Here is a 17992-nt window from a genome sequence, read left to right as displayed (position 1 = left end):
CAATAGAAAATCTTTTTGTAGATACTCTCTCGTTTAATAATCTTCACCAAGTAAACTCTGTTCCTAACATAAACGGAAAGACGTTAGATCTTATTATAACGAATGTCACCAACGTTTTCATTGTTCGACAATGTGATGATCCTCTTGTAGGTACTGACAGATACCACCCTGCTCTAAGTATTACCATGAAATTTAAGCCGCCAAAACGAGTTAAGATTAAAGCATTACCATTTCTTAATTATTCCAAAGCTAATTTTTCACGCATCCTCCAAGAGTTGGATACTGTAGACTGGAATACGCATCTTAAATCTAATTATTCGGTTGATGACTCTGTAGATAATTTCTACTCTGTCCTAAACAACATTATACAAAAACATACTCCATTATCTAATCCAAGGAAAAATAACTACCCTTCATGGTTTAGCCTTCCCTTAATTAAAGCCTTAAAAGAAAAGGCCAAATTTCATAAGAGATTTAAGACGTATGGAAATCCCAGAGACCACGTCACATTCAAAATGTTGCGCAAGCGATGTGACGATATGCTTTCTCATTGTTTATCTCAATTCAAAGCAAATGCTAAATCCCACATTAAAAATAACCCTAAATATTTTTGGACATATATAAAATCTTTGAGATCCAATAGCAATGAAATTCCGGATGAGATGTATCACAATAGTCAAGTGGCTAGAGGCGGGCAGCAGATTTGTGATTTATTTGCGAAATACTTCCAAACAATTTACAACAATAATGCCAATAACTCTTCAGTACGTGTCAATTCTCCTAGTCTTGTGGGTTCCCTTGGCTCCTGTACCCTTGCTAAATCTGAGATTTTAAAGTCCCTGAAGAATATCGACGCTAGTAAGGGTCCTGGACCCGACGCTATACCACCTATGTTCATAAAAAATTGTGCCTCCCAGTTAGTTACTCCGCTGCATATAATTTTTAACAAGTCACTAGATGTCGGTGTTTTTCCAAGTAAATGGAAAACAGCTTACGTCAAACCGATCCACAAGCATGGCGACCACAGTGATGTGACTAACTATAGACCGATTTCTATTCTCTCCTCCTTTGGCAAAGTTTTCGAATCAATGATCCAAAAAATATTATATTCCCACTTTAAGTCCCAAATTAGCTGTCATCAACACGGGTTTCTACCAGGGAGGTCCACTGCTTCGAACCTTATGGCATACGTCACTCATATTTACAGAGCTCTTGAAAGCAAATTTGAAACACATGCGATTTATACAGATTTCTCGAAAGCGTTCAACGTTGTCAACCATGAGATCCTCTTAGATAAACTTGGTCGGGCTGGCATTTGCGGTTCTCTCCTCAGGTGGTGTGAGTCCTACCTGCGAAATCGCTCCCAACTTATTGCCATTCGAGGCTATACTTCACAGCCTATTTTAGTTCCCTCTGGCGTACCGCAGGGATCCCACCTCGGACCTCTTTTCTTTATTGTATTTATTGATGACCTTTGCTCTGTTATAAACTCTGAGTACAAACTTTATGCAGACGATTTAAAGATCTATAGAACCATTCGTGATAGCGAGGATGTTATTGCTTTGCAGAACGATATTGATAATGTTACTAAATGGTGCGAATCAAATAAAATGATTCTTAATGCCTCCAAGTGTTACCACATCAAGTTCACTAGAAGCTCAAAATTGAATAGTGTTTCTTATAAAATAAACGACGCTCAAGTAAAAGAGGTCTCGAGTTTACGAGACTTGGGTGTTATAGTTGATAAAAAATTGGATTTCAGAGAGCATATTGATCACATAACCCGTAAAGGGGCAAGACTTGCGGGATTTGTGATCCGACAAACTAAAGCCTTCAAGGATCCAGAAATTCCCGTCATACTCTTCAATTGTTACGTTCGCTGTCTGCTTGAATATTGTAGTCAGGTCTGGTGCCCATCTTACACAGTCCATGTCAATAGAATTGAAAAACTTCAAAAGAAATTCCTATACCATCTTACGTATACCAATAACCTCTGCCGACGCTTAACCACCTATAATTCTAGGCTTGAACACTATAATATGACTTCCCTAGTTATAAGGCGTAAGTCAGCGGACATGGTGTTCTTATACAAGGTTCTTCATGGTTTGGTGGACAGTCCTGATCTGCTTGGTCTCCTAAATTTTAACGCGCCAAGAATTGGTTCCCGTATCCACAATCATAAGACCTTTAACTTAAATCTATGTCGCACTAAATACGGCCAAAATTCACCTATCAACCGTATGTGTACCACTTATAACACTGTCTGCCATGATCTCGACTTGTTTAATGCATCGGTCAGTACAATCAAAAAATTTTTCTTTTCTCTACCAAATATGTAACTAATATTATGTTTTAATTGTTATTTTTAATTATTATTATAAGTGTAGGTTTATATAATTGTTGCATGTTGTGTTCGCTCTTAGAAGGCCGTCCAACTAAAAGTCACAAAGTTTATGATTGTATTTTCACTATTTCTTAATGTTGGAACGTCCAGTTAGCGGACCAAATAAAAAAAAAAAAAAAAAAAAAAAAAAAAAAAAATATAATTATGTGTATATAGGCTATAGTCTTCCTCGATAAATGGGCTATCTAACATCGAAATAATTTTTCAAATCGGACCGGATTATAGAGATAAGCGCAATTAAACAAACTCTTCAGGTTTATAAAATTAGTATAGATTAGGTTTTAGACACATAATAGAAAAGAATAACACATAAAAGAATAAAATAAATACACTTCCTAAATATTGTTAAAGATCTGCAAATACCTAATAATGCTCACATTATATATACAAATAAAAATATTATAAAATATTAGAAAAATGATTATTTACCTGAGTGCTGACAACAGATGCACGGGGAAGTAACAAACAGCGAACATGACGACCACGGCCACTAACATCTTGGCAGCTTTCCTTCGTGAGCGGAGTTGGGCTGAAAATATAATTAAGAAAACTATTTATCTATGTAAACATTTGAATATAACGTTTGTATTTTATTCACGTTATGCGAAAAGCTACATATTCTACTAGCCGTTAGGTTAGCGACTTTGTATAAGAAATAGTGGCATCTACCAATATAATATCATTCTTATGGGCCCTCTTCACAATGGGCAACATTGGACGAGTAGAGACAATCATGTAGAGAACCTAAATGTCTATGAACAGCCGTCATTGTAGAGGTTTATTCAAACATCGACAATCATTTGTTGGGTCAACGCTGCCCATTGTGTGGAGAGCCCATTATTAATTAATTTAATTATTAATTAATTCAAAAATAAATTAAATTTATTGAAATTCGCATCATACTAAATCTTCTAATAGGAACGAGATGTAAATGATAAAATATAAATTATGTCACTCTCTAGTAACTCTACTATATCCAAACAATAATCATATCATAAAATCATCTTCATCTCCGTAGCTATGTGAAATAAAGGTAAACAAACAAACAAATATTTCGTCGAATTTATAATAATATTGTAGATAAGGATTTAAGTATGGATATCTTAATAATATATCTCAAAGTAATTTAAACACATAAAGTGCCTTGGGGTTTTCGAAGTTATTTGAAATTGTGTGTGTTCTACATAAGAACTTCTTGGCTTTATGGGCATATTGATTAGCATCATAACTAAGTCAATACGGCTTTTGTATGTAATGAATAAAATATAATATTATGTAGACTAGCTGTGCCGCACAGTTTCATCCGCGGGAAAAATGAGTATTCCTAAGCTAATGATTTATTCTGGTACATAGGTAAGCTACATCACCGCCAAGTATTATTAAAATCAGTTTAGTGGATTTCCCCTGAAAGAGGTACAGACATAATATATACATCCTCCTAAACTTTCACATTTATAATAAGAAAGGAAGTAAGGTTAGCACAATTTCATACAAAAATTGGATACCCTTAAAATATCCTGTTGTCACTCTAACACGGTGTCACGTGTATCGTCACGTCACATTAGCGTGACAAAAGTTATCCCGCCGTGATCATTCAACGCTCGAAGTTTTTGCTTCCAAGATAGGGTTTATTTTTATCTTCAAAAGTATTATTATTATTAAATCAACGTAGGGAAGTAAAATAGCAACTAACAGGGTTTTGATTAGGTATGTTTTATATTTTTGGATTCGGTCCCCGCGCTCAAGGCCCGCGATAAAAGCTATGCAATAGCTTAATAAGAACTTTTTAACGCATTTTAATCGCTATTTATTCATTACACCCAGATAAAGCGTATAATTTTTTGAAACGCAGAGACAAGTAATATAATGAATAATTCGCGTTTTAAAGCGCGTTAAAAAGCTTTAATTTCTATGTATAATAAATAATAATCGTTAAAGCAAACACAAGAAATACCGCGATAAAAAATAAATGGTCCATTCATGAATAATATATTTTCTTTATAGGTCAAGTATTTTGAGATTTCTGATTTTTCAAGCGAATTTCAATAACTTTCCTCGAAATTTTATTAAATATAAATACCGTACATATCTATTATATTTTATTAATATACAAATAAAATACAATAAAAAATATCCAATTACAAAACATAAAAGCTAAATTGGAATGTCCATTTCACGCCTTGCTTCGGAATTCATTGAAAGCTCCAACCATTCCTTTGTTTTAATAAAAACGATATTGAGGTTAAAAACGTGTAAAATATTACTAAAAAGAACTGAAAACGTTTAACTTTCTGATAAATTCATGAGTACAAAAGTATTTTCTGCTAAATTTTTGAGATTTCCTATTTGTGTAAATAATTTTCAATGATTTATAAACATAAATTTATTCATCTTGAATAAACTATCTTGAATAACTTTATAACTTTTGGGTATAGCTTTTCCACCGATAATAAGCGAAGATGTGTAGCGAGGAATTTGTTTGTAAATAACCAATAGTATCGCTTCAAACGATAAACGAGTGAAACTTCAAAGTAAATGAAGGACTTATTTATATTATTTATTTACTATGGACGGCAAACACACACTCATACACATAGAATTATGAGAATGTATTGCCAAAACTCAACAATACAAATTTTTCAAAAAAAGTATTTTCAAAAGCCCAAACAAAAGCTCAAACTATGAAAACCAATAATCTCTTCACTATTTTTTACAAGTCATATTTTTTCGCAAAAACTATTTCCTCACGTGGGGATAAGAAAGAAATAAGATAAATCATTTATTTACAGTTTAGTATAAAAACCTACAACTAACGTAAAGTTTTACGTACTTTATTACATGTGATATAAATAATCCCATACATTCATCACCCTCGATAACGAGTTGGGAAAGACTCGGGGAAAATTTTAATAATCAGATATTCCCGAATCCCATGGAATGCCATCTATATTATACATTTATTAGCTTTTTGCGACTTCGCCCGCTATGTCTAAAACCTAATAAAAAAAAACCTTCCTCTTGAATCACTCTATAAAAAAACCGCATCAAAATCGGTGGCGTTGTTTTAAGCATACATAGGGACATAGGGACAGAGAAAGCGACTTTGTTTTATACTATGTAGTAATGTGTGAGATATTTAACCCATTGACCACCGTAAGGCCCGATCGGGGCGCGACACAATAGATTTTCTATTGTGTCTGTGATTACGAGGACTGATGGATTAATATAATATCTTGCATGCTATTGAAATAATTACTACATAGTAAATCAATAAAATCAAAGTCGCTGTCTGTCCTTAAACTATGCAACGGATTTGAATGAGGTTTTCTTTTATAGATAGAGTGGTACGACATGAAGGTTTTAATTGTGACTTTTTGATTCTCATTAAGAGCTGGTACAATTCATTCATGTTATGGGTATTTTTTATAGTTTTCTTTGAGAACTATAGAAACTTTTTCAAAATATGACTATATTTTCTACCACATTTTCTACTATATTTCCATGTGACCTCCTAATTAAATACCGTATTTTTAAGCACCGATAGATAATTTATCATGTTTTATTGATAATGGTATCATGATAAATTATTGGAATACACTAAGAAATTACTCAACCCCACTATTTTCAAATAATATATCATAAAAATATTTGTTAAAATACTCTACATAGAGTTAGCCGATTATTCTAGAACATTCTTTATTTCTCCAATACGAAAAGGTACCTTGTTTCACTATTGATTGTAAGATTACCCATACTATTTAGGTACCATTGGCTATTATCCATATAAACCCATGGTTAAAATGAAATGAAATTATATACAATTTATTTCACATTACTTTTTATTACATGTTTTGGTTGTTTATGTCCCTTGTTGTGTAATTAGGGATTTCCATCTAATCGAACTAGTTTACAACGTGACTTCGCTTACGTAAACTAGCATATTATGTAATACCAGCTTCCCGCCCGCGGCTTCCCGCAAAACCCGCATATTTTCCGTTCCCGTGGGAATTCCGAGATAAACCTATCCAATGTGTTAATCCAAGTTACCCTCTATATGTTAGCTAAATTTCATTTTAATCGGTTCAGTAGTATTAGCGTGAAAGAATAACAATCATACATACACAATAATATGAACGAATTACACATACATCCATCCACTAAAACTTTCGCGTTTATAATATTAGTAGAATAGGATTACGAGCCCTCTTCACAATGGGCAGCGTTGGGCGAGTAGAGGCAATCACGATAGTGTAGACTGTAGAGGGCCTAAATGTATGATCGGCCGTCATAGTAGATGTTTATTTATAATCGCCGTATAATATGGCGGCAAACATCGTCGAGCATTTGTTGGGCCAACGCTGCCCATTGTGTAGAGGGCCCCATTATAAACATTTAATTACCTACACCCGTTAATAATAGCGGTCTATTTATAACGGGTGATTTTTTAAGAGGTTAGGATTTGATTTTCAAAAAAAACACAAAAAATTTGAAAAATTTGTTGTAATCTATAATGGAATCGATAGAACGATCAATATAATTTAATGTTTGAAGATGATTTCATGCAAATGCTGGCCGCGGCTCCGGTTTAGATGGCCCATTCGCAAGGCCCAATTTCGGCACACTCTCTACAACATATCGGCCGGTATATCACGAATAAATGCTTCAATATTGGCTCCCAGTGCGTCAATCGATGCTGGTTTATCCCTGTAGGCATAAGAAATAGTCCACAGGCGTTTGATCACACGATCTAGGCGGCCAATCGACGGGCCCAAAACGTGAGATAAACTGTTCGCCGAAGGCGGCTCTCAATTGGGCTATTGTTTCGCGTGCCGTGTGTCATGTGGCACCGCCTTTTTGAAACCACATATGAGGCATGTCCAATTCTTCCATTTTGGGCAAAAAAAAAATCGCCAATCGAATAAGTGCATCGCGCACTTCTTAACCGACTTCACACTCTCTTAACCGAGCATCCATTTTGATAGTAAAATTCAATAATTTGTAAGCGTTGTTCGTTCGTAAGTCGATTCATGCTTAAATTATAGACCAAACTGAACAAGTTTGATAAAGACACAAGACACGATTCACGCGTGATCTATCAAAAACAGTATTGCCAAAAAGAAACCAGCAAAAAAATCACCCTATATAACCGTAATAAAACAAACAAAAAACCAATTTCCCAATATAATATTAGTTAAGATTCCTTGATATTATGTTAGTAGAAAATTATTAGAAGCAACATAATATTATGCCGTTAAACTAATTCGATTAAGCAATAAAACGTTAATGGCCACTTCATAATAGATATTGTTGGAAAATATTCGGAAATAGCCGAAAATAAACATTATAACATGATTCCCGATCAATATACGTCATAATCTGATAGATTACACCTGGGATAATTTGTAAATGTTCATAAAAATAGGTTATAGGCTAGTTATTTGAAAGTTACGTAATTTCATCTGCTGAAAAATTCAGCAGATGAAATTTTTAACACAGATTATACGAGTAAATAAATAAATATTTCAGGACGAAATTCACACACGGCACGATCTGATCCCATGCTAAGCTTTCGCTTGTGTTATGGAAACCAGATGGCTGATAAACGTACATAATATATAATTTTAAATAAATACTTATACAGATAATTAACACCCAGACACAGAGCAAACATGAAACTTTCTTTAAAAACAAGGGTGATGTTATATAGCATATAACATACCTTGATAAATGGGCAATCCAATACATCAATTAATACTTATTTCAAATCGAACTACTAGTTTTTGATATAAGCTAGATCAAACAAACAATTGAACAGTTCACCTTCATCTTAGTCAAGATAATTAATGTATTCAATATTGTTCTTGTACGAATATGATATTGTAAGATGCTCATTCAGGCGAAACATTGTTTGAAATTTAGTATTATTATATGGTTTATTTTAACCTTGAAGTTTATGTAGCTATGCTATTTATATCTATATAAATAACAATGAACCGCCATAATATGTGTTGTTAGGCGAACTCGAGAACGGCTCGACCAATTCAACAATTTTTTAAACGTTTTTGGTAAGGCACAAGGAAGATTCCTATGAAGAAAAGAAACACATCTCTTTTCACTTTGTATGCTCTAGTATATGTGCCAGGGTCGAAGCCAGGGCGGACCGCTAGTTATATCATTAACTAGCAGTGCCCCGCGGTTTTACTCGCAGTGCTCCGCTCGTGATGGTATTAGCGTGATGATATTATATAGCCTGTAGCCTTCCTCGGTAAATGGGCTATCTAACACCGAAAGAATTTTTCAAATCGGACCAGTAGTTCCCGAGATTAGCGCGGTCAAACAAACAAACTCTTCAGCTTTATAATATCAAGTATAGAATATATAAAATAAAAATACGTAGGTATATATTATACATATAATAAAGTAATATAAAAGTTTAGTTTCCATACTGAAATATTTTACTTTGTTGTCAGTACTTTGAATTTCATTTGAGTCTCAAATCAATATCCCAGGCGAAATCACTTTATTATAATTATTCATATTATTCCAATATACCTATTATTTCATAGGTTAACCAGCGTAATGAACGAACAAACATGATAGATATCGATCGTAACATTGAATAATTACAATAACTTTGTAGATACAATCAAATTACTGTTAGTATTTGTCTTGATATTTATATAGCCACTAGCTATCCGCCCCGGCTTCGCCTTAGTACATGTTTACGTTTTCTCTCCATAAGAACCATTCTCGTAATTCAAACAATATCGGTTCAGCCGTTCTTGAGTTATGCACTCACCGACACTTTTTGCGATTCATTTTAAAATTTTAGAAGATTGAGAACTAAGAAGTACTTATTTATAACGCAATAATTACTATAAGTATGATATTTTTAGTTTCATAGCAAATTTCAAATTCAAAGCAAAAAAAATCGATCACAAGGCGAGATTCGAACCCGCATCTTCCGCCACATCCCAAAATTTGCAATAACTAACCATATTTTTCCTTATTATTTTTGATACAATTTTATATCTGGAGACAGGCTAGAGAGTGTTACAGTGATATATAGGGTTCATTTTAATGAGGTGATATTTATTTATCCTATGGGAATTTTCTGTGTCCACGAAACCGTGGCTAATCCCTAGTTAAATAAAGAAATATTATTGTAAATGAAAATTTTTAAATGATAAATTTAAATACCTATAATTTATACTCATATTATAAAGCTGAAGAGTTTGTTTGCTTGACAACCCTAATCCCAGGAACCGCGGGTCCGATTTGAAATAAATATTCCAATATTAGATCACGCTTGGTGACTAAAACCGCGGGCACAGCTAGTATAATATAAAAATAAATAATCAATATATATATAAACTAGCGGTCCGCCCCGGCTTCGCCCGTGGTACATATGAAAAATAGATGTTGGCCGATTCTCAGACTTACCCGATATGCACAGAAAATTTCATGAGAATCGGTCCACCCGTTTCGGAGGAGTATGCAGACTAACATTGTGACACGAGAATTTTATATATAAGACGAGAATTTTATATATAAGATGAAACCTGTTTCGCGTTGTCACGGCATCACGTGTGAACGGGTGGACCGATTTCGATAATTCTTTTTTTATTATATTTCTTGTAGTACGAGGTTCTTATGTAGAGAAAACGTAAATATGTACCACGGGTGAAGCCGGGGCGGACCGCTAGTACGTTATATAAAAAATAGTTTAAATACTTACTTTCTTCAGCCGAAGCCAGCTTGATGGTCTCCGCTTGTCCAGGAATCTTGTGTGATCTCCACAACACCCTGACAATTTGATGATATGCGACCGTCATCAATAGCAGGGGAATCCTGTGAACAATATAGTTATATTATTAAAAATATTTAATATATATTTGTTAAGTAGGATAAATTAAAATATTCGTGTATATAATAAAGAGATTTGGGGGTAATACTCTCAAAATATTGTTATTATACGCTTGTAGCGATACATTTTTGTCAAATCAGTGACGAGAGACGCAAGCAGCCAGGCCGGCTGCTTGCGTCTCCGAAAAATAGAGAATTGAATCGATATGCACACATACCTACTTACCTATCATATATTTTATACTAGTGGTCCGCCCCGGCTTCGTCCGTGGTACATATTTCGCAATAAAAGGTAGCCTATGTCCTTTCTCGGGTATCAAAATATCTCCATACCAAATTTCATGCAAATTGGTTCAGTAGTTAAGGCGTGATTGAGTAACAGACAGACAGAGTTACTTTCGCATTTATAATATTAGTATGGATTTACTACCGGTTTAAAAACAATTGCTACAGAGAAATAAAAAATACAATACCTACTTGCCCTTTTATAATCATGTCAATTTTGCAAAAAATATTTGTTTTAAAATAATAATGATCGAAATTTGACCTGTTTTTCTGAAACATAATTCATTGGATTTGCCCCTCTCGATCGTGATAGAAATACCTTTACTCAGGAAAATCGGCACTTAAATAACAATTCTATTTTCATTTTTCTGAACCATACGCTACAGTAGATTTTGATTATAAATCTGGCCCCTTTTATGTCAAAAAAATCGGAACTTTTGATATGCTAAGTCCTCTACGCGTGGAAATAAATATTCCATTTTCCTCTTTGTGTATACTTATAATAATACACGTAAACGTAGTAAGTATTTCCTTATATTTGATTTCACACGAGTATTATATAATATTTAGAAATGAAAAACTTTGTTATTGCTTTTAAACGCGAATATTTATGATCTTTTGTTGAGTTGTGACGATCAGGTTCGCATTAAGACGATACACAAAAAAAAATCTACTGCTTGGCGGGCGGAGTCTAATAGCTCGCTATCGCGAACGCGGGTGTGCGCGAAGTCATTCTTGCAAACTCGCCGCGCTGCCGCTGGCCGACTCGGGACAAACATGTATGGAGTCGTCATACAGTTATAATATTCTTATACATATATTTAATTGTTGATTTATTGGTTTTATTTTCTTGCTTATAAACAAATAATCTTCTTTTTAACAACTACTTAGACATTATTAATAATTATTATTATTTCGTAATGTTTACTTTATTACAAAATAATACAGGTTATAAATAATCTTTAAAATAACAAAAAATATTGTTACTCTGAAAAAATGAAATGGTACTCAATAACGCGGACTACTGAATGGATTTAGATAGAATTTGATGCTGACGTAGATATTACGTCATGCCCAGAAATGAAAGGTAATATTTCTGAAAGAAGTTATAAACCCTAATTCTTCTCAGTCAAAGTCAAGAGTGGAAGATATCACTAATACAGTAAAACTGATGCGAAACTTTGGATGTTAATTTGTATATTTTTTTGTTAGTTGTTACTTAATCACGTCAAGACTACATTACCAATTTTGATAAAATATAGCTAATTGCCTGGATTTACACATAGGATACTTTTTATCCGAACTGAACACTTCTGTGGGATAAGACAGGATTCACGATATAATCTAATTCCACGCGGGCAAAGCCGCGGTCGGAATGATATTTTTTTAAATAAAAAAATTGTTTAAAAAAAAACACAAAATATATTGACGCATGTATTTATTTTTTGCACTCTATTATAATTGTAATTATTCATCACAAATAATCAAAATAAAATAGCCAGAACAAAGTTAGGCCCTGGTAGGGTAGGTAGGCAGGTACAGCAATGTGAGACGAACACTGGCTTATTTATACCAATAATAATGTATTATAAACATTAAATTAAGTTTACTTTCTAACAACAAAAATACATAATATTAGCTAATGTGAAAGCGAATCAACCAATCATCCCACAAAAATGAAATGTGCACACAAATATTCATCCAAATCGGTTCATGTCATTAGGAGGAGTGACTGCAGCGCCATCTTCCGGGCCCAATTGTGTTTCCAGATCACCCAGGAACTCAATTTAATATACTTACACAAAATTTTTCGAAATGAAAACTCACATTACTATGTAAATATGAATATAAACCTGTTTTATTACTAAGCAATTTCCCGCACAGGTGTAGTAAGTATAAATGAAATAAATATCAACATCAAATTCTTTATACAACATACTTATCTACCACCTTCTAAGAAATGTAATTCTTGAAATTATTTCGTATTTTTTTTAAATATAATACTACTCCAATGAGCTCCTGTTCCATATTATGTCCGCCATACTTCCACTAAGTTCACCATGATTTTTTATTTCTTTGCACTTTGTTGCTTTTTGCTAAAAATGGAATCATGCGATAAAACCAGTAGAGCTTTGATAACATACATTTTTGACTGAATAAAGGTACTTACGAAGGAGTGGATTCACATTGTGAACAATCAGTGGGTTTATTTTCCTTCTGGATTCCGGATTTCTGAACAGATTATTTATGCTATAAATGAAAAAATCTTACACATTCGTTATGTACTTAAAACAGGGGTACATATCAAACATCGTCTATAATACAATTATCATCAAATTTAAAATAAAACCAACTTACTTCATTAATTTGTTCCAATTGTAAGCATTCTTTTTCCTCCAACCTTTATGTTTCTTCTTCTTATTTTCTTTATTGTCCCCATTTATCTCATTTTGTCTTATCGTGTTGTCACCCTTTTTTACGATTGCGCGAGCGACACAAGTTCCCCGTGTGACGGCCGTAGCGGGAATGACTCGTGCAGCGATCGGGGTAGGAAGGTACAGGGCGGCTCTCGCTATATTGGCTGGTCGCGCGCTAATTTCAAGTATTTCTTGTTTATTTCAAAACCATCGCATATTTCAAAATTCTAACACGGTAGACGTATAGGTTGTATATTTTATAGTTAATATCCAAAAAGTCGTAACTTTACGTTTGTTATTTTGAAGATGCCAGAGATTAAAAAAAAATAACAATGATAACTTTGTATTTTTTTTCTATCGAGAAAATATCATGGAATCATGTTTCTAAAACGGTAGACGTATTGTGTTACTATTGAACTTTCTTGTCAAGAATTTTCATCACGACAACTTTAATAATATAAAAATTACGAAGGTTTGAAAAGGGCCGTAAATGTTAGAAAAATTAATTCATCACCTTAAAATATTCGAAACGTTGGGCGCGATAAACTCAAAAACTAGTTGACAGATTTTCATTCCGTTTTCACAAAAAGAAAGCTTGGTGCTTAAGAAAATTATCACACATTCAAATATGTTATTTATTAGGTTTATGGGTACTTTTCCACCAGAGATGTGCTACGTAGCTATACTACAAAATGTGATAGCATTGCTGTGAAATTATGTGACCGTTTCCACCATAGCGGTGCGAGTAACATATGCTATGAAGATGCGCAGCTCAAGCTCTGCGATGTCTCGATAGTAAGCTCTGCTTTGCACATAGCACGCATCCAAAACAAAAAACATATCTTAGCTGAGACTGTTTCCACCAGTGCTACGCTATGTGCATTAATGAATATGATTAGTGGAAACGCATCCACAGCAACATAGCATAGCACATCTCTGGTGGAAAAGCAGCCTAAGATTACGCGGGCGGAGCTGCGGGCAGAAAACTACAACAAAAGATAGCAAAAACCATATAATAATGACATGCACTAAACAGATTTGGCTACTTTTAGAAACTAAAATATTATAGGTATATGATGCTCGAATTTCTACGACAAAACCTTGCCAAGTTAAGTTCCGTAGACCCTATAGTGTCACAACAGAAGTGACAAACTACTATTTGTTCTTAGGTGTTTAGTAATTGCTATTGCTGTAATATTTGTCAACAGTGATAAATGACAATGATTCAGCAGATTGCTTGAAACACCGAGATGAAAAAAGCGTCTATGTTTTTAGTATTAAAACTATTTAAACAAATAATATTTGGAAAAAGAAATGTTTTGGTGATATTCTTTGTCCAGGAATAATGTTTTATACATTGTATTATTTTTGTACTACACATATCTACCTAGTTATTACAATAAAAAAACATTGATAGTAACAAATTGTCGTAAAAATTGGTACTACCTAGAATTTGTAAAAACAGAATAAATAACGAAGACACAAAAATAAAACAGTGGGTTTATTTTTATATTACATAAATAATTGTATTAAAATATATTTCAAACCAAATAATAACCTTCATCCAATATTGCGTAATAATCTCAAGGACTTGAATTTTCAAATTATAATTCGTTAGATTAAAGCTAATATTATCAAAGTTTGTGTTTTGTTAATATAAATATCTCACTGTTTGATCGCGATTAAGTATACAATCGGCAGACATTTATTATGCTAGCTATACTTACTATGGTTTCACTCACTTATAAAACAACTAGCTGTCCGCCCCGGCTTCACCCGTGGTACCTACATGTTTACGTTTTTTTTTTTCATAAGAACCATCCTCGTACTTCATGGAATAGATTCCGCAGCGCACGCGATGACAGAATTTTTATTAAGGAATTTTTTACACCTTGGGTTACATTATTGCATTTTTGGTAAGGATCTCTAATTTTTTTGAAAATGCAATATAGCCTATGTTGCTCAGTGAAGATGCAGCTTTCTAATGGTGAAAGAAGAATTTTTGAAATCGGTCCAGTAGTTTATGCGTGAAAACCATACATACATACATACATACATACATAATTACAAACCTTTCCTCTTTATAATATTTGTATAGATAGTATAGATAACATCAAGTATAATACGGCCAAATTAAGAATTAACTAACATATAAAACAATAACACTAAGTATAATACGGCCAAATTAAGAATTAACTAACGTAAGTATAAAAACAATAACATCAAGTATAATCCCACCAAATGCAATAGGTACTTACGTGTAAATAAAAACAACTTTAATGATATGCCACACGAAGTCACTTGTGGTAGACCAGGTAGCCGTGCACTGCACCAGGTATTCCAGGTTGAACCGGAGAGGTACCACCTTCACAGTGGTTAATACCACCAGTTCTGGTGTATCTGTAAATAAAATTATTATTAACTAGCGGTCCGCCCCGGCTTTGCCCGTGGTACATATTTCGATAAAAGGTAGCCTATGTTCTTTCTCAGGGTCTAAAGATTATCTGTGCAAAATTTCATCAAAATCGGTCCAGTAGTTTATGCGTGAAAACCATACATACATACATATATACAAACCTTTCCTCTTTATGATATTAGTATAGATATTTAAAATTATTATTAACTAGCTTTCCGCCCGCGGCTTCGCCCGCGTTTTCAAAGAAAAACCCGCATAGTTACCGTTCCTTGGGATTTCCGGGATAAAACCCTAAAAACCTAAACCTATCCTATGTGTTAATCCAAGTTACCCTCTATATGTGTGCTAAATTTAATTGTCATCGGTTGAGTAGTATTTGCGTGAAAGAGTAACAAACACTCACAAACACATCCTTACAAACTATCTATCCATAATACACGGTTATCACCAGAAGGAAGATACCCGTTCCTTTGGGAGGCTTCCGTGGAGCACAGGTCCAACACGCAGAGGCCCTTGTTATTATTTTTAATTCTATACTATACGTGATAATTTTAATCTTAAATTATATAAAATTTAACTATTTTTTCTGTATAAATTAGGGAACAGGTGTATTTATAAGATGAGCGTAGCCAATATTCAACCTCAATTATGATAAATTATGCTAAACTGTTTTGATATTAGATATATTGTTATTTTGCACAAAGAAAATATTTTGTTTAGACTGAAAATAGGGTTTAGTAAAATAGCAAACTATATAAAATGCTAGAATGGATATAATTTTACGAACAATATCTAACGTAGAGCTTAAAGCGATTTTCTTATTATTGTGCATTTACATCAATCGAGCGAATGCTGATTCTAACCTCACTATGTCAAATTATTTTAGTGTAAGCAGGCGTAGAGCATTCTTTCGTTGTTCTTAGTGCGTTCGAAAAGATTCTATGCAATGTTCTAATACTACTAATACTGAATACGAGTTTTCGTTTACACTAAAAGATCATGAAAGAATGCTCTTGCTCTAGCTCTATGTTCGTTTGATGTAAGTGCAACGTTACACAATAATGTAAAAATGCCACCTATTGCTAAATATAATAATGCTGAAAAGCTTGTTTGTTTGAACGAGCGCATCTCAGTACCTACTTAAAACAGTTACATATAATTTGAAATATGATACAAAAATAGGAAAGTCAAGTTTCAGGACCGACAAAGTTACGTTGGTAACTAGTGAAAATATAAGATGGAAAATAACAAAGGAATTAATATTTATTACAACAATCAACAGCTTCGTATTAATTTTGAGTACACTCGAGATTTGTAAGTGCTCCAAAGGGATTTGGGAAATTTTCCCAAAGCACCTAATATTTATCATAAAACATGACACAACGATTTTAAGCTCACTATGAATGATAATAGAGTTCATATTTCTTTGTTCACACGTTTGATGTTGTATTCTATACTTGATACGGAGTAACCACACATTAGCAACACAGAATTCAAACGATTTTATACTTACTGAATAATAGAGATAGGGTCCATATTACAAGAATGGCTGTCTTGGCTCGATTGATGGTGGATTTGAATTTGAGCGGGAAGCAGATCGCGTACCAGCGGTCCACTGAGATGAACGTCAGCGTCAGCACTGACACTGTCACTGATACTGACTGCAACAAAATCAAATATATTTATAAATACTATAGGAAAAGCTTAAGTATAAATGATACCATTCTCAAACTCAAACTCAAACATTTATTGCACGCCTCATAAGCGAAGCGTTGAGGTGGGTACTACTGTCACTTCGCGCAAAACATCTGATTTTTCAAACTTAAAATGTCTTTATGTATCATACATTGCACTTGTTAGATAATACATACACACACATATTAAGAAAAAACACTATTTTTAACGTTCATGATATTTTTGATGTCATTTTTGTTATTTAAACTAGTTAAAAAACAGTTTAAAAAAGTTCTGTCTTGGACGTCCGTGTGTCTGTATGTGCGGATCCTTTTTCTTGTTATTTATTCAATTAGACTTCTTCGAGAAGCACTTCTGAATCGTCATTACACATTTTTTACATTTACCACCTATTCGGAAAGCAGCATCTAAGGAGTAGAACCAGCAAGAAACTCCATAGTTGCTCTTTTTACCAATGTAAATGTTAATGTTTTAATAACTATTGCAATAAGTAATCTATGCATATATTATGGTTTTAAATAAATGTTATGATTTTAGTAAAATATATATCTAATATCTATAATCGTTAAATTTCTTATTTTTGACAAAAAATATTGTTTCCAAATGATAAACGGAATAAATCTAATACTAAAATACATTTGGTCCTATAGTCCTTTTCACCTAGGATGATTCCTGTGACACTTCATCGTGTTCCGAATTACGTATTTTATGTTTAAAAAGTCAAAATAATTTTAGTGCATAATATTTTTATTTTATGGCGGCATTATTACCAAAAATATAAAAATGAAACATCGTAAGCTTATAAATAAAAAACAGTATTGTTTAGTTTAATATAGTTAATGAAAAATAAATTAAAATAACACAAAAATATAATACCTACGCAATTCGTGTACATGAAATGGATCGTTG

At 33.3% G+C, this 17992-nt stretch overlaps 1 protein-coding gene across 1 annotated transcript in view; it reads right to left on the bottom strand.

Moving 5' to 3' along the window:
• LOC149897450 (orexin/Hypocretin receptor type 1-like) overlaps positions 1–17992 on the bottom strand; it is a 92244-nt gene that overhangs the window by 6708 nt on the left and 67544 nt on the right. The window contains exons 3-6 of the mRNA XM_090116377.1: positions 16902–17049; positions 15231–15372; positions 10143–10255; positions 2834–2933 (exon numbers count right to left, since the gene is read on the bottom strand). Coding sequence (XP_089972503.1) covers positions 2834–2933; positions 10143–10255; positions 15231–15372; positions 16902–17049 — 503 coding nt within the window. The remainder of the gene's footprint in view (positions 1–2833; positions 2934–10142; positions 10256–15230; positions 15373–16901; positions 17050–17992) is intronic.

The sequence above is a fragment of the Colias eurytheme genome, chromosome 25 (genome assembly GCF_061535395.1).
Source record: "Colias eurytheme isolate Ceu_HAF_F1 chromosome 25, ilColEury1 Martin Lab GWU primary, whole genome shotgun sequence".
Classification (NCBI taxonomy): Eukaryota; Metazoa; Arthropoda; class Insecta; order Lepidoptera; family Pieridae; genus Colias; species Colias eurytheme.
This window is presented reverse-complemented; position numbering and strand designations above follow the sequence as displayed.